An 18774-nucleotide genomic window follows, 5' to 3' on the forward strand; every position below is an offset into this window, starting at 1 on the left:
ATGAACTGAACCTTAGAAATAGAAACCCTAAAACCTCTAACAATGTACTGTACTTACGAGAAGGCAAATTTCTCATCATTTGGCTTGATGCAGCGTACGTAATGTGGTGTTGTGGAATTCAGGGTCTCCATCAACAGATGCAGGGAGTTTCGAAACTGAAAGAAAAATGGATCAATCAGATCGATCTTCATTTTGAGACCCCAGAATAATGGACATAATCTTTAATTGTAGCGATGACGTTATAACACTGTAACACGTTCTGTACTCTGCTAATTTTTTCTTTGCACCATCTGTTGTAATTGTGTATGACTTGATTTTACTCATGTTCAGTATGATTTGTCTGGGCAGCACACAAATAAAAGCCCTGTCACACTGCGCTTCAATATATGGGATAATAGTAAACTACAACCAATAGCGATTGAAGAAAAATGGAGTGCATCCGTCTGTGTCAGATAGATTTAGACATCATCTCATTTTATCTATTACAGGATGGTCACTCACCTTCACTAAAATGAGATGACTTTCATATTTTCTTTTCCAGATATGCAATATCACCTTAACTTAGCAATGGTTCAATACAAATTTTAGTGCAAGGCTCTTAGATTGGCTCTTATTTTCAGAATATTTAGCGCAAAGCTCCTCTAGGCTGGTACATCCCAACCTCAAACTGCTCCCCTTAATTTGTCAGCTAACAAATTTGCTTCTAGTTTGTACACATGTGCCTAAAGAAGCCCTGTCATTATATACTTAGGATACCTGAACACCAGAACAAATAGCTTTGGGCACGTGCCTTGCATGCTTCAGGTGACCACCCGTCTCTGTTTGGTCAGGATGGTGACAACCAAAATGCAGTGCTACCAGGGTTTTGTGTAGCATTTGTCAGCATTTGTCCTGCTTTCTGGAGCCCTGATAGTCAGGTTGTCCCCAGCTTACAAACACCCAACGTATATTCTGGCCATAGATCAAGCATTTGGAAGTCCGGCAGTGTACTCCAACTAAACTATGAAATGCTTGGTTGACGCTAGGACTTTGGGCTTTGTTTTGTTTTTTTTTTTCCCCGAAACTGAACTTTTTTATTTATCGGACGTTTTTTTTGTTACTTTATTCTATTATTATCTATTGAGTACTGTGTTGACAGACCTGATGTGCTGCTGCTGCAAGTAATAATTTCATTGTTCCATTTCAGTACATATGATAATAAAACACTTTTGACTGTCTGAAGATAGAAACAAAATGTTGGAGTAACTCAGTGGATCAGGGATCAAGCAGTATTTCTGCAGGAATTGGCACCTAAAATTAGGTTCCACTGTACTGTTTTGTGCTGTATTAACTTCTAATAAAATAAACAAAAAAAAAAAAAAAAAAAAAAAGAACTCTTCTTCAGACCAAGACTTTCTGACCCAAAATTACAGGCGACCCAAAACATCACCTATTTATTTTTTCTGAAGATGCTGCCTGACCCTCTGAGTTACTCCAGCATTTTCTGTCTATCTTCAGTATAAACCAGCATCTGTAGTTGTTCCATACACAATCTTGACTCTCTTGGATGTTCTGCCAACTGTAGAGCTGCAGGCATCTTCTGCCACTCGGAAGGTTAATTTGTGGCAGCATCTCCAACTTGTGAACTGCTTGGGTTATGAGTTCACAGGAACTGAACTTTGCTGTAACCTTGCGTTGATCTCTAACTGCACTCTAACACATTTGTGTAGTCAGTGGCACCTTTCACACTCAACTCCATTATAAGCTTCAGCCCACTGACATGTCCACTTTATGCAGCAATCTCCTCACACCCATTGAAACCAAATCAGCAAAGCTGTTATAAGCCACACTGGCAAGTGAGTAATCTCGTCCCAAATGCAGTATGTGGTGGGAATGCACATCCTGTGATGCATTTTGAGGTGCTGGAGTAAAAGAGGGGGAATAGATGGTGGAAAATTATAAAATTACTTAATTGGTATGAAAAATGGTAATCTTCAACACCATTGTTTAGCACCAGCAAATATTCAGCTGGTATACTGTTGCAGTAATTTGGTACAGTGCTCCTGATGCAAAATACAATTTATAACTTTAACACAGCAATTGGATTATCTTAGGTACACAAAAAAGCTGGAGAAACTCAGCGGGTGCAGCAGCATCTATGGAGCGAAGGAAATAGGCAACGTTTCGGGCCGAAACCCTTCTTCAGACCCGAAACCCTTCTTCAGCCCGAAACGTTGCCTATTTCCTTCGCTCCATAGATGCTGCTGCACCCGCTGAGTTTCTCCAGCTTTTTTGTGTACCTTCGATTCTCCAGCATCTGCAGTTCCTTCTTAAACAATTGGATTATCTTGATTGTCTCTCCTTATTTGGTAGAGCTGCTGCCTTATAGCACCAGAAACCCAATTCCATCCTGACCTCAAGTCCTGTCTATGTGGAGTTTGCACGTACTCCTTGTGATCCCGTGGAATTACCTCCAGGTGCTTCGGCTTCCTTCCACATCCCAAAGATGCAAAAGTTTGCAGGTAATTGGCCTCTATAAAATTGCCCTGAATATATAGGGAATGGACGGTGGGCTGAAGGGCCTATTTCCATGCAGTGTCTTTAAAATACTGGAGGAACTCAATGGGTCAGACGGTATCTGTGGAGTGAATGGAGATAAGAAACTGCAGATGCTGGAACTTGAGCAAAACAGAGTGCAAAGGATTACCTTCCTCTCTAAATTACAAGTTATGGCCTAGCAAAGCAGCAAAGACTACTCTTATGTTGAAATATCATGAGAATCTTTGCATGCTATTAATTTCTTGTTTCTTGGTCCTCCAAAATACTCCAAATGGAATTTAAACTGGAGGTAGTGGAGTGTGGACTTAAGCAAACAAGGATTCTTGGAGCAGAAGAGCTACCTTAAATTTAGTTGCGTCTGGTTGGGTAACTATGGTAGGGTGAAGACTATTCCATGCTTTAATTGTGTGGGGGAAGAATGAATTGCTGTACACACCTGTCTTGGTAACTGATATCTCAAATTGGGTCGAATGCCCTTGTCTGCTCCTAATAGGTTTGGGTTTGGTGTAGGTTTGGTAATCTATGTTGAGCTGACCATTTAACATTTTGTAAAAACAAGTAAAACGGTGAACTTTACATCTGCCTTGGAGTGAATTCAGAAGTTTGGTAGCACTTGCTTCTCTCTCATAGGTATTTGTAACAAATCGAGCTGCCTGTCTTTGGACACGTTCGATGGAAGAAATTTAAACCAAAGGGTCAATGGGTCTGAATATATTTTGCAGTAGGGACTATTTCCTTCTTCCTGCAAATATGAACTCCAATTCATTCTGTAACAAGGAGAAACAAGGAACTACAGATGCTAATTTACAAAAAAAGTGCTGCAGTAACTCAGCTGGTCAGAGAGCTTATCTAAACAAAACTAAAACTAACATCTCTGGAGAACATGGATAGGTGAAAGGTCCCAACCCACAACATCACCCATCCATATTCTCCAGAGATTCTGCCTGACTCACTGAGTTACTCCAGCACTTTGCGTCTCATTCTGTAGCAAGTACGTTTCCACTTTTACATGGTTGAATTCCTGCTAGATACTGCAAGAAAGGATTAATGTTTCAATCGAAACCAGGCAATGTCGGATTAAATAAGTGTACAAAAATCAATATGAAATTACAACAAATAATTATAAATTTACGATGGCACATTTTATGGAGAGTATATGCAGTTCACCTAAAGGTGAAATAAAACCTGTAATGATACTGTATTGTAATGACAACAATTAATTATGTGCAATATCTTTCTGAAATAGTTTGGAGCCTTCAAACAGTGCCAGGGGAGCAAAGACTGTATAGAAGTTTAGTTTAGTTTAGTTTAGAGATACAGCGCGGAAACAGACCCTTCATCCCACCACATCAGCGCCGACCCCCTGCACATTAACACTGTCCAACAAACACTGGGAACAATTTTTACATTTACCAAGCTAAATAACCTACAAACCTGTAGGTATTTGGGGTGTGGGAGGAAACCGAAGATCTTGGCGAAAACCCACGCAGGTCACCAACTCTGTACAGACAGCACCCGTAGTCGGGATCGAACCCGGGTCTCCGGCGCTGCATTCTCTGTAAGGCAGCAACTCTACCGCTGCGCCACCGTGCCGCCCTGGGGAGGAGCTGAGCAGACATTGCACCAGGAGCACTCTACCAGATTACTGCAGCAGTCTACAGTTTGAGAAGCAGGATGGATACGGTGAAGGGCTAGACAGGAACAGGGGGGTCCATCAAGAGTCAAGAGCGTGTTTAATTGTCATATGTACTGAGAGTGGAATAATATTTGTATTTATTTGCAACAACTTAATAGGACAATTAATGCAATGCACACGATAAAAGAATTAAAAAAAATTAAATACATTAATAACCATTATACCGGAAACCCATAATAATGCAAAAACCTATGTAACAAAGACATGCTCCATAAAAATGTATAGTTGCTGAAGTTAGTATTGTGTTGTGTTCAAGAGCCTGATGGTTGCTGGGAAGAAGCTATTCTCTAACTATTCACAGTTTTCAGGCTTCTCAGCCATCTTTCCAAAGGTAGGAGCAAAATGAGAGAGCAGCCAGGATGGTGTGGGTCTTTGATGATATTGGCTGCCTTTTTAAGCAGCGCTTCCTATAGCATTCTTCGATGGAGGTCAGTGTACAATGGTCTGAGCAGTGTCTATCACTCTATGTAAAGTCCGTCATTCCTGGTTGTTCGAGTCACTGAACCAGGCCATGATGCAAACAGCCAGCATTCTCTCCAGCATACATCTGCGAGAATTCAAAGGAGTATTTGTCAACAAATCAAATCTCATCAATCTTCAAAGGAAGAGAAGGCATTGATGAGCTTTCTTTGCGATTTGCGATTGCATCAATGTGCTGGTCCCAGGATAGAGCTTCAAAGATATACACAACCAGGTACATGAAACTGTTGACTCTCTCCACACCGGTTCTATCGATGAAGACTGGCTTGTGAATCCTCGGCTTTCCAGTGCTGAAGGCAACAATCAGCTCCTTGGTTTTGTTGACATTGAGAGCAGGGTTGGTGAACCATTCAATCAGATTCTCAATCTCCCCCCTGTACTCTGACGGATCATTATCTGTTAATCATCCAAAAATAGTAATAATGTCAGCAAATCAGTGTTAGAACTATGTCTAGCTGCACAGTCACAGGCGGAGAATGAGTACAGCAGGGGATTGAGCACACATCTTTGAGGTGCTCTCGTGTAGATGGTTATCAAGGGGCAATTGTTGCTGCCTATACCAATTATGGTCAGCCGATGAGGAAATTGAGAATCCAGTTATAGAGGGGTGAGCAGAGACCCAGTTCTCTGAGTTCGATGATAAGTTTGGAGGGGATGATAGTATTGAATGCCGAGCTATAGTCAATGAACAATCTTTCATATGTATTCTTGTTATCCAAGTGGACGAGTGCAGAGTGGAGGGCAACTGAGTTTGCAGCTCCTGTTGTGGCAGCAGATGAATTGTAGTGGATCCTGATCCTTGCCGACGTTGGAGTTGATTTGCATCATAACCAACCTCTCACACCACGGACATTAATACCACCGGTGAGTGGCCATTGAGGCAAGTCATCTTACTCCTCTTGGATGCTGGTATTATCAATGTCTTTTTAAAGCATGGGGGGTCAAAACCTTAATGAGAGTTGAAGAGATCTGCAAAAGGCCCAGCTGGTTGAACTGTGCAGATTTTATGAACATGATCAAGTTCACCATCAGGGCCAGACTCTTTCTGAGGATTCACCCTCATCAAGGATCTTTTGACATCAGCCCTGGTGACAGAGATTACAATGGAGGCCCATGAAGACACAGTAGTGTTCTCCCTATTGAAGTGTGCGTAAAAAGCATTGAGCTCGACTGGGAGTGATGCCTCACTGTTACTTGAGCCACCATTTGATTTCGCCTTGTAGGAAGTGATGACATGCAAGGCCTACCACAGTTGATGAATGTTCATTTCAATCTCCAGTTCAGAGCAAAAGTGTCTCTTTGCCTTTCTGATGGCCTTAGAGGTCATACCTGGATTTCCTACACAAACCTGTATCACCAGACTTCTGGTGTGGTAACTGAGATTTGGTTTACCAAGAGATTATGGATGGCCTGGCTCATTCGAGGCTCCTGGTTCAGGAATACTGGGATAGTCTTGGTGAAAACACTCTCCTCCACACTTTTCCTAATGAAATAGGTAACAACGATGGCGTCAGCAGTGGGAGTGAAGCCCAGATGATCCATCATTCACTCCATTTCATCCTGGGTTCAGCTCCTTCATTCCTGCTTTGAATCTGTGTTCTGTGCCAAGCCAGACAATTAGAGTAATATGGCATGTAGAATGTTTCACTCATACCTGACCAGCTGAGAACGGATTACTCATCATTACCATCGGGAGCTTAGCGACAATGCAAGTACAATTTTGGTGTCTCCACCCTCCTCACCAGCATGAAACAAGAGAAATAATAGAGTGTGAGCTACAAAAGCTATTTGCAAAAATTAGTATTTAGGCGAATCAGCAGTCAAGAAATATTTCAGATTTCTTGTGAAGTAGCCCCCTGAATTCCTAGCCCAGAAGAAATCCCACTCAGAAAGATGAGTGAACTACATTCCTTTATTAATCATTGCATTTCATGATTTATCATTCGGAAAAGACATTTGTTCTGTGCGTACCAAAATTCTCAATCAGACTGGGAGGAACAGTAGCATATCGGGTGTCACAGCAAGAAACCCAACACTTCAGGAGAGTGGAAATTGATAACAAAAATAGGCGAGTAATCAATAGTTCAAACCACATAAATGGCCACTGCTGGATCTGTCATGAGCAGCCATGGATTTTGCAGTAAAACTTTAAATACATCAGAGATGTTTATGATCTTCAATTGTTTAAATAATATTTTTTAATTGTACTTTAGAATTTTTTTCCAACATTTGGCATTGGTTTACTATTATCACATACCTAGATACACTGAAAATTATTTAGGTGAATCAGCAGTCAGATTTCAGATTTCTTGTGAAGTAGCCCCCTGAATTCCTAGCCCAGAAGAAATTTTATTTATGTTGCATTTAGCATACGACATTATGAAAGCATCTGTGAGTGCGGAGTATTCTCAAGAAGGAACTGCAGATGCTGGCAAGAAAATCGAAAGTGACACAAAAATTGCTGGTAATCAATAGAAACTCAGCGGGATCTGTGCAGCAGCATCTTTTGAGCGAAGGAAATAGGCAACGTTTCGGGCCATTGAATATTTTTTAAACGTTGCCTATTCCTTCGCTCCATACTATGCTGCCTGCACCCGAAAATATTAATTTTGAGTTGCTCTCCAGCAATTTTGTAGTACCTGTGAGTGGGAGTAGGTTTGCACTATTTGAAACTCAGTTGCAACTCTTGGGGCATGCATTTTAAAGAACATAGTGAGAAATGGAGAACATAGAGCAGTACAGCACAGTACCAGATCTATCCGCTCACAACATCTGTATCTACCTTGATGGTAATTTAAGTTGCACATCTGCCAAAACATGTTCTTTATGCCTACAGTCCTTGCCTGTTCAAATGTCCAACTTAATGCCTCTTAAATGCTGCAATCTTATCTGGTTCCATGAATTCCTCTGGCAAATTGTCTAGCCACCCATTACATCTTTAGACCATAGAACATAGGAGCAGAATTAGGCCATTCGCCCCATTTGTCCTGCCCCCAGCACCAGCTTAACTGGGTCCCCTGCTAAGTACGAGGAATTTACTACGTTTTTCACCAGCAAGGTGAAAAACACAAGAACACATATTTCCCCTCCCACCTGTGACCTGGCTGTCTCATTGGTCTGCTCTTCAAAATTAGACTGTTTCCAACCCGTTACTCTACCCTCCCTTGTAAAACTGATCACCACCATGAAACCTACCACCTGCCCCCTCGACACTGTCCCCTCTGCCCTCCTAAAGGATGTCATTACAACAGCCGGTCCCAGCATCCTTGCCATCTTCAACAGTTCTCTGGCCACTGGCACTGTACCTACCTGCTTAAAGCATGCGGTGGTCCAACCACTCCTGAAAAAAAACCTAACCTCGACCCCACCGTGCCAAGCAACTACAGACCCATTTCTAAACTGCCTTTCCTCTCAAAAGCCCTTGAAAAGATAATTTTAAGTCAACTTATGCCTTACCTCCACCAAAACACTTAATCCTGGAAACTATCCAATCAGGTTTCAGGGCCCACGACAGCACAGAGTCTGCCTTGCTGAAGGTACACAATGACCTACTGCTCACCGTTGACTCCGGCGACTGTGCAATCCTGCTCCTTCTTGACCTCAGCGCAGCATTTGACACTGTCGACCACACCATCCTAATTGACCGTCTCCGGTACGGGGTTGGTATTGATGGCACTGCCCTGAGATGGTTCATCTCTTACCTCAAAGGTAGGAGTTTCTCGACTAACTTAGGCAACTCTTTCTCCTCCCCAGCTAATCTCTGCTCCGGGGTTCCACAAGGCTCCATCCTTGGCCCCATTCTCTTCTCCCTGTATATGCTCCCCTTAGGCCAAGTCATTCAAAGGCACGGCATTTCCTTCCATTGCTACGCAGACGATACACAACTCTATCTCCCCCTGAAGCCCAAAAACCAATCAAATCTACTTAACCTTACCCGCTGCCTCGAGGATATAAAGTGCTGGATGGCCCAGAACTTCCTCCAACTAAATGAGAGTAAGTCTGAGGTCATCCTTCTCGGCCCCTCGGACTCAATCAAAATGATAGCAGGCAGCCTTGGAAGCCTTACCCCACTACTCAAACCTCACGTCAAAAACCTTGGCGTGATATTTGACTCAGCATTGAAATTTGACAAACAAGTCAATGCCGTGGTAAAAGCTAGCTTCTTTCAGCTTCGGACGATAGCTAAAATAAAACAATTCCTCCACTTTGATGACCTCGAAAAGATCATCCACACATTTATCTCCTCCCGCCTAGATTACTGCAACTCTCTTTACACTGGCATCAGCCAATCTTCCCTGTCCCGCCTGCAACTGGTCCAAAACGCCGCAGCGAGACTCCTGACGGGCACCTGAAAAAGGGACCACATCACCTCGATCCTGGCCTCTCTCCACTGGCTCCCTGTGCGGTTCCGTTTACATTTCAAGATCCTCCTCGATGTCTACAAAGCCCTCAATGGGCTTGCTCCTTCCTACATTAAAAGTCTTCTCACCCACCACACCACACCACCTCCAGGTCCCTCAGATCGGCCGACTTGGGGTTGCTGAATATCCCGCGGTCTAGGCAAAAGCTCAGGGGCGACCGCGCCTTTGCAGTTGCAGCTCCTAGACTGTGGAACAGCATCCCGCTTCCCATCAGAACTGCCCCCTCCATCGACTCCTTTAAGTCAAGACTAAAGACTTATCTATACTCCCAAGCCTTTCCTGACGCCCACTGAGTGAGGGCAATATGTATATATGTATGTAGTTTGTTTGTTTATACTATTCTTATAACAAATGTAAAGCACTTTGGCGAACGAGAGTTGTTTTTTAAATGTGATATATAAATAAATGTGACATGGCTTGATTGAGTCTGCTCCTCCATTCGATCATGGCTGATTTATTTTACCCTTTCCACCTCATTCTCCTGCCTTCTCCTAGTAACCTTTGATGTCATTAATCAAGAACCGATTCATCGCTGCTTTAGAAATAAAAAAGCTATGCCTTCTTGTTTTGGATATTTCCATTTTGGGAAAATGACTGAGTATCGACTCTATTTATGCCTCACAATTTTGTCAATGGTTTTGTCAACCAAATTTTATGGAGATGTGACATGATTTCTCAAATTTCACACTCAACACTCAGATCAATGAAGGTAAGCATGCTGCAAACCATCTATACCATCCCACCTACTTGAGCTGCCACTTTCAGGGAGCTATGGATGCGCCTCTATTGTGGGCATTGGATTGTGTCTATGGTACTGATGCGCTCCAATGCTGAGAACTATATTCTGCACTCCGCATCTTTTGTCTATCTATTGTTCAGGCACCTCGTGTTTTACCAGTGCTTGATTTAAGCATTTTTAGAATAATGCACTTTTCTAATTGCTACTGGTTTAATTTATACGTTTATATTTTCGGAATAATGCGCTCAAATTTATGCCTGACGAACGTATACAATAGCTTTTAAAGTTATCTTGTAAATTTAGTTTTGCTTAACAGAAAGAAAACACAAATGATTGCCTGCAGCTATTAGGTTATATGTTTAAATGTATCTGCCTTTGGGATATATTTTTCCAATTACAGAGCATAAACGGGTAATTTTCTTAGTTTTATGCTTCGGCAGTTAACCATGCATTTCAGGTAAATCATTATACAGATGGAGGAGAAAGCTTTATAATGTTTTATGATGTGATTTACCCTCACTTATTTCAATTGGCAGCCTAGTTGCCTGTGGTGCCTGGCATATGTTAGATTTACGTGCTTTTTGATTTGCAAACCTTTATCAAACCTGTAACCCTGGTGTAAAACAAGAGAAGATATCCACAAAGTCAGTGGACATATTTAAGGCAGAGATGGGTAGATTCTTGATTAGTATGGCTACGTCGTTTGACTTGATTGTGTTCGTAAATAGTAGAACTGATCTGTTTGGATAGAATGCAAAACAAAGCTTTCCACTGTATCTTGATACATGAGACACTAATAACCTTAAACCTAAAGTGGTTAAGGACCTCCATTCTGAGAAACACTCTTCCACTACTACTCTGTCTTTTATGGCCAAGCCAATTTTGAATTTAGTGAACTCTTCTATATTGATGCAGGTCAGGACCTTTGCAATCCAGCCCGATCTATTTGTCCACAATCTCACAGTGGTTATTCCTGATAAAAAAGTGTTTTTGTTTGCTTGAGAATGAGACCAAATAAAAGCTATACCTGATGTCCAACGGTTTTCTTGTGCTCTTTATTGGATGCCTTCATGGCCGGTTTGAGAGGCCGGACATTTATTTTTGACTTTTTCCCTTTTGCAATGGATGCAGAAGAATCCTCATCCTGGAACAAGTCAGCCACCAACTGGTACTGAAACCAAAGAAAAAGGAGAAAATAAAACAGTTGAGGTATTCCAGTCTTTTAATCAGCTTAACTGCCTTTTCCCAGCAGTCATCTGATTTATCTTCCTCTCTGGGATGTTTACAATTGACACAGAGCGTGCCAACTGTTCAAGCCTCTCATCCCAATTACATTATTCACTGGTTCCCTGTTTGCCAGCAGGACAAATGGCCAGTGATCCAGAAAGTGAGGATGGGATGGACGTGGATGCAGAGGATTAAGAGTACAACGTGCTATTATGGAACTCAATTCTTTCCTCATCCAACATCCATTTTCTTTTGGAAGTAGTGCAAATAAATTATCTTTATGCAATCAGCAATTAGTATATGGAACACACTGCAGATAACAGCATCAGCTAGTGGCTGCAAACTCAATGAAGAACCGCTTAAATGAAGACAACGATGCATTTGGCTGTGGGGTGAGTGGGACAATCAGAAGATGTTTTGGTAGAATCAGCATAGATTGTCTGACAGCACTGGGCCTGTACTCACTGGAGTTAGAAGAATGAGGGGGGACCTCATTGAAATGTACAGAATAGTGAAAGGCTTGGATAGAGTGGATGCGGAGAGGAGGCGCAGTGGTAGAGTTGCTGCCTTACAGCGAATGCAGCGCCGGAGACCCGGGTTCGATCCCAACTACGGGTGCTGTCTGTATGGAGTTTGTACTTTCTCCCCGTGGCCTGTGTGCGTTTTCTCAGAGATCTTCAGTTTCCACCCACACTCCAAAGATGGACAGATTTGTAGGTTAATTGGCTTGGTAAATGTAAAAATTGTCCTGAGTGACTACAGGATAGTGTTAATGTGCGGGGATCGCTGGTCGGCACGGACCCGGTGGGCCGAAGGGACTGTTTCTGCACTGTATCTCTAAACTCAACTAAACTAGTGGGAGAGTCTAGGACTAGAAGTCATAGCCTCAGAATTAAAGGACGTTCGGGGATGATCAGCCAAGTTCTTTAGTAACTTGTCAGTTTCTTTGTTGAACTAAATTAAGGCGCATGTTGCAATCAAAAGCGCTTGAACAATTGGTTGGGAAGAAACCCAAACTGTAAGAAAGACGACTGTGCCTCCTTTTCAAGAGCTGGCTCGATGGGCCGAATGGCCTACTCCTGCACCTATTGTCTATTGTTTATTTTACGAAGACGAGGAGGAATTTCTTTAGTCAGAGGGTGGTGAATCTGTGGAATTATTTGCTACAGAAGGCTGTGGAGGCCAGGTCAGTGGATATAATTAGGGCAGCGATAGATAGATTCAAGTCAAGTTTATTCGCCACATACACATACGAGATGTGCAGTGAAATGAAATGTTTCTTAATTAGTACAGGTGTCAGAGGTTATGGGGAGGAGGCAGGAGAATGGGATTAGGAGGGAGAGATAGATCATGGACCCAATGGGCTAATTCTGCTCCTATCACTTATGATTGTATGGCTTAATTGGCAGTTAAATTAAACAGTTAAGGATTTCCAAGTCCAAATGGCCATTGCTGCACCATGCCATGTATTTTTATCAGTGAGCCTTTGAGGAGAGCAGAGTTAAACATTTCTTCTTTAATTCAGTTATGCTGTAACAACTGAGCACAGTGCTGCATTTATGAGGGGAGCATTCTATAATTGAAAGAGCGAGAATAATACGTAAAAATACAGAACGGCTGCAATGCAATTCACCTGCTGTCTTTTATCCACAGCAATCTATTGAAGATTAATGTAGCGCTTAATGAATAACATTTTGCCTCAAGATATAAACTTGTTCAATGTTTAAGAGCAAGGCATTTATTTTGACATTCCTTTGAAAGAAACCATTACTTGTGACAGATGATTGCTGAGATACAACAAATCCTCCCTCCTATCACACTCCAAGAAAGAGCGCATGGGAAATCAGGTCATTGATAGATACCAAGTGGTCAATAGCCAAAATGATTTATTGGACCAGCTGCAACCCGCTGATAACGATTTCAAGAAAAAAAACGACAGATCCATTTAATTTTATTAGCAAAAAACTATTGTCTTTTTTCAGTAAATAAATTAAAATGTTCTCAACAAATTCATGAATTCATCCTTACCGTACTATTTTACCATACATACCTCTAAAACACTTACATAGCTATAGTTTTAAGCTATCAGCCAGTGAGTACTTATTTTCTTTTCTCCACAGGGTTATCTTAAGTTATTTATAGCTGACCAAAATGAGCTGAAGAAATTACATTTCACCATTAAACTAGAGATTAAATAGAGACTCACAAATACAGAGTCTACATGTTTAAATCAATCTTGTGACCCTTCTTCAGATTCTAAAGGAGGAGTTGGAAGAAGGGTCCTGACCTAAAACATCACCTATCCATGTTCTCCTGAGATGCTGCCTGACCTGCTAAGCTACTCCAGCACTTTGTCCTCTTTTGTAAACCAGCATCTGCAGTTCCTTGTTTCCACACCAATGTGATCATTCAGATGAGGCAATGAAGCGTTGCTAGTGGTTACAAAACTATCCCAAGCAAGACAGTTCTTTCAGCAAGTAAATGACAGAAGAATCACAACACATAACTAACAACCTATTGTCCCAGTAGCTACCATTCACCCATTGTTTATACCTCCCAGCACTAGAATCAGGCAAAGAACCAATTATGTACCCATCTTTGAACTTTGCTGGTTTCAATCCAATTTGAGAACTTGGAACTAAAACCACTGAAATGTTCTCCCTGAACAATGCATTCTCCTAGATTGCAATTGTGCTTGAATTCCCTACAGCAGAATATATATATTTAAAAAAATGTAATTGGTAGGAAACCAAACAGAAACTAATATTCTAATCTGGTATAGGGTGTATCAGTCCAAGTTATCAGTTTGAATTGTGCAATACCTTGCTGGCCTTAAGTATGTTGATCTGCTCTTCATACACGGTGTCTCGGTTTTTCTCCAGGAACCCATCACATTGATATTCCACCTGCAGAACAGAACAAGTGCCTTTAGACAAAGAGTTCCTTTTTCATCGACAGCGTTGAAGATATCATGTAGAGGAATTCTAAACATTTCAATGGCAGCATTAGTAAGTGTGTGGCCACAGTGAAAAGGAATGAGACCTGGCAGGAAGATCAAAAGCCCCATATTTCATTCACTGATTCCCATTGAAAATGCAAGGTGAGAACTGAAGTTAATCATTGCAGTCAGCATAGTTCAATATACCAACGTCAACAGAATTGTGCTGTGTGTGATAAGAACACTAATAGAAAATAAGAAGAAAACATCTCACAAATCAACCTTAGATATGCGTGTATGCACATAAAATCATAATACCCAACATAAATATACCCATGTATTTCAGAGTTATTTAATCTGTAAATTACTGAATAACTTGGTTGAATTTTTTTCTGTGTACCATTGCCTGCATTTCTCTCCACACATGCCTCTCACATAGTCTCGTCCATTAAAGCATTCAAATAGTCTCATCCATTAATGCAAAGGGCCATATTGATTAGGTTTCATATTCATTTATGTGTCAGCCCATAAATGAATTTTTATCGGGGAAATACATAATATACAGTGGTCTGAGAACACTGTTTTATGTGTATCATATGCTCCAAATGTACCTGATATTTCATGATAAATAAAGAAATCTCTATAGGTAGAAGTATATCCACAGACTGTCCTTTTAAAATAACAGAAAATATTTTTAATCTCAGTAGTCATACATAATTATTCAAGTACAACCAGTACTTAACACTTTATGCAATCATTGCAACAACCCGAAACTTATGATTTCCAGAAATTCTTACTAACATAACAGTGCGAAGCTGTACCAGGATAATGAAAGATGATGTGACAATCACTTCAGTGAATACATGTTGAAAACAGTAGATTGTTATTGCCTCCATAATGTCAATTGTCAGCAAAATAACTGGAACTACAAAAGCAAAAGGTAAACATTTCTTCTAATTGAAAAGGGAATACTTAACATCAAAATCCATGGGAAAGTAGTTTTAGCTGAGTAATTATAAATAACAGCATGTTGCGTGTATCCAAATATTTTGAAAAAACAGTTTTACATTTCCCTTCAGAATTACTTTGAATTAATGTTTCTGTTAATTGTATGTCTCACTCATGTCACTGTGATTGCAACTGTTACAGCTGGTTGGTGTTCCCAAAGCATGCTAGAAAGCAAATGGTGCTGATGAATCCCATTATCTGCAGGCCTTTGGGTATTCCCGAGTTAAAAACAATGGGCTGTTGGTTTTATACACGCCAGCTGTCAGCAACTGCTGATATAAACTCCTAAAGGGGCCAAACAATTTCGGCTTTATCTAAAAATGCCCACGTGTTTGATACACATCCCAAAATTTGCATACCCACTGGTAGGCACTCTTGCAGTGATTCCTGGTGACAAAAAGCAGCCACCATAGTCAGTCAGTCCAAGGTTAGATCAGTGCAGTGGGAAAGAAGAGTTCCGAGTGGAAAATAGAGGGAAATGGGACAAGCGCACGCAAATGGGATTAGTATACAGCGGCATCCTGGTCAGCAAGGATAAATTGGGCTGAATGTTTCTCTGCTAAGAACCCTATGAATCAATGAATAGTAGGTGATATACAGTAAGGGAGAGTATAGAGATTGTAATGAAATAGAATATTGAAGGATAATTTTGGGCAGTGGTGGGAGTGTGTGAAGTAGCATTCGACTGGAGGGTGGCAGGGGACAGGTCCTTAGACCCATTAAAGAAACATCTATGCTGTTTCTGAAACAGTTGGATTTCAGCTTTAGGTTTCAGTGTTGACATTTTAAGCTCCTCCACAAGTGAAACAATTCTGGCTTCACTTGTTCCTCGAGCTACGAGCACGTGCAAAAATTGGTTTTGATATTATGAAGACTTTCAGTTACAATAGATAGAATAGACAATAGGTGTGGGAGTAGGTCATTCAGCCCTTCGATCCAGCACCACCATTCAATGTGATCATGGCTGATCATCTACAATCAGTACCCTGTTCCTGCCTTCTACTCAAATCTCCTGACTCCGCTATTTTTAAGAGCCCTATCCAGCTCTCTCTTGAAAGAATCCAGAGAACCAGCCTCCACAGCCCTCTGAGGCAGAGAATTCCACAGACTCACAACTCTCTGTGTGAAAAAGTGTTTCCTCATCTCTGTTCTAAATGGCTTACCCCTTATTCTTAAGCTGTGGCCTCTAGTTCTAGACTCCCCCAACATCAGGAACACGTTTCCTGCCTCTAAAGTGTCCAAAACCTTAGTAATCTTATATGTTTCAATGAGATCCTCTCTCATCCTTCTAAATTCCAGAGTATACAAGCCCAGCCACTCCATTCTCTCTGCATATGACAGTCCTGCCATCCCGGGAATTAACCTTGTAAACCTACGCTGCACTCCCTCAATAGCAAGAATGTCCTTTCTCAAATTTGGAGACCAGAACTGCACACAATACTCCAGGTGTGGTCTCTCATTAGGGCCCTGTATAACTGCAGAAGGACCTCTTTGCTCCTATACCCAACTCCTCTGGTTATGAAGGCCAACATGCTATTCGTTTTCTTCATTGCCTGCTGTACCTGCATGCTTACTTTCATTGTCTGATGAACAAGGAACCCCCCCAGATCCCGTCGTACTTCCCCTTTTCCCAACTTGACACCATTTAGATAATAACCTGCCTTCCTGTTTTTTGCTACCAAAGTGGATAACTTCACATTTATCCACATTAAACTGCATCTGCCTTGCATCTACCCACTCACCCAACCTGTCCAAGTCACCCTACATTCTCATAGCATCCTTCTCACAGTTCACACTGCCACCCAGCTTTGTGGTCATCTGCAAATTTGCTAATGTTACTTTGAATACCTTCATCCAAATCATTGATGAATATTGTAAATAGCTGCGGTTCCAGCTCCGAGCCTTGCAGTACCCCACTAGTCACTGCCTGCCATTCTGAAAGGGACCAGTTAATCACTACTCTTTGTTTCCTGTCTGCCAACCAATCTTCTATCCATGTCAGCACTCTACCCCCAATACCATGTGCTCTAATTTTGCCCACTAATCTCCTATGTGGGACCTTACCAAATGCTTTCTGAAAGTCCAGGTACACTACATCCACTGGCTCTCCCTTGTCCATTTTCCTAGTAAATCCACACAAAATTCCAGAAGATTAGTCAAGCATGATTTCCCCTTCGTAAATCCATGCTGACTAGGACCGATCCTGGTACTGCTGTCCAAATGTGCCGCTATTTCATTTTTATGATTGACTCCAGAACCTTCGCCACCACCGATGTCAGGCTAACTGGTCTATAATAGTAAGATTAAACGAGTACTTACCAGTACGAAGTTTGATCTGTATTTTATGAGGAGTTACGATGAGGGATTACGTGAAGAACCCACCCAGCGCGCAGGCGCGGCATACTTCCAAGCAGCGGTGTGGAATCACAGATAGACACTAGTTGAAGTAAAGATAGTAAAGACCAACGAGACATCAGTCCGAATTTGATCTATATAATGAGGGTGGGAGCGGAGGGCACGTAATCCCTCATCGTAACTCCTCATAAAATACAGATCAAACTTCGTACTGGTAAGTACTCGTTTAATCTTACTATTTTACTTCGGAGTCACGTGAGTGACTACGTGAAGACTTCAAAAGTCTGTGATTTCAAACCGTGTAACAGTTATATCACTCACTGCCGAAAGATCATCGAGGGAGGAAGTGGTATCTAAAGACCAACAAGTTTGTTTAGTTATAAAAGAAATGTTTATTAACTACAACAAAAATAGCTCCCCTGGGCTTTTAAATCATAACTTTGCGGTTTCTAAAATGCTTTCCGCAAAGACGTCCTGTTCCATCAGCGGTTTCCTGTAGAATTTTTGAAAAGTCGATTCCCTAGACCATCCCGCTGCTCTGAGGATGTGGTCTAGGGGAACCTGCATCCTATCCGCCGCTGAGGTGGACGCTGCCCTGGTTGAATGGGATTTAAAAACATCTGTGTTAATCCCTGCCATGTTAAGGACCTGTTTCAACCATCTGGATAAAGTCTGGCTGGTAACCCGTCCAAAAGGCTTTTTGTGGCTAACCCATAAGGCTTTTTCTCTCCCTCTAAGAGTTTGGGTAGTGTCTAAATAATGATGAAGGTGGGTCACCACACACAGCCTAGGTTCTGGAGGGTATGCCCGGAAGATCAACGGGGAGTTGGATGTACCTGGTCTGCTTTGTTTTACCAACCCCGGCATGGTGAAAGTAATGGTATCTGGGGTGGTCACCATGTGGTTCAGATTTAGCTGATGCAGCGACTGAACCCTCTGAGCTGAGACAAGCGCCATGAGCATAAGGGTCTTATAAGTGGACTGTTCCAGGCTCAGGGATCCCACCGGAGGCCAACCTCGAAGGTGTGTCAGAACTACACTCACATCCCACATATGGGTGTATCTAGGTGTAGGGGGTTTGGTGTTAAAGATCCCTTTAAGGAGTTTGATGACCAGAGGGTGGGATCCCACACTATGCTGTCCTATGGGCATGAGGTATGCGGACAGGGCGCTCCGAGCTGTATTGATGGCACTGTAGCTCATCTTGAGGTCATGGTGCAGGTGGGCCAGGAACTCCAGCACATCCGAGATCGAAGCCGTCTTGTAGGATGTCCCTGCTTCCAGACAGTACTGTTCCCATTTCCTGATGTAGGTCAGGTACTGTTTTTTGGTGGAAACTCGCAGGGATGCCGACATGGTGGTGATTGTTCTC

The 18774-nt window shown here is 42.0% G+C and overlaps 1 protein-coding gene across 1 annotated transcript in view; it reads right to left on the bottom strand.

Moving 5' to 3' along the window:
- Positions 1 to 18774, bottom strand: part of myo5b (myosin VB) — a 244990-nt gene that overhangs the window by 78459 nt on the left and 147757 nt on the right. Inside the window, exons 14-16 of the mRNA XM_055660264.1 lie at positions 13924 to 14007; positions 10902 to 11045; positions 58 to 155 (exon numbers count right to left, since the gene is read on the bottom strand). Of these exons, the coding sequence (XP_055516239.1) occupies positions 58 to 155; positions 10902 to 11045; positions 13924 to 14007 (326 nt within the window). The remainder of the gene's footprint in view (positions 1 to 57; positions 156 to 10901; positions 11046 to 13923; positions 14008 to 18774) is intronic.

This window comes from Leucoraja erinacea, chromosome 1 (assembly GCF_028641065.1).
Source record: "Leucoraja erinacea ecotype New England chromosome 1, Leri_hhj_1, whole genome shotgun sequence".
In the NCBI taxonomy this organism is placed as follows: Eukaryota; Metazoa; Chordata; class Chondrichthyes; order Rajiformes; family Rajidae; genus Leucoraja; species Leucoraja erinaceus.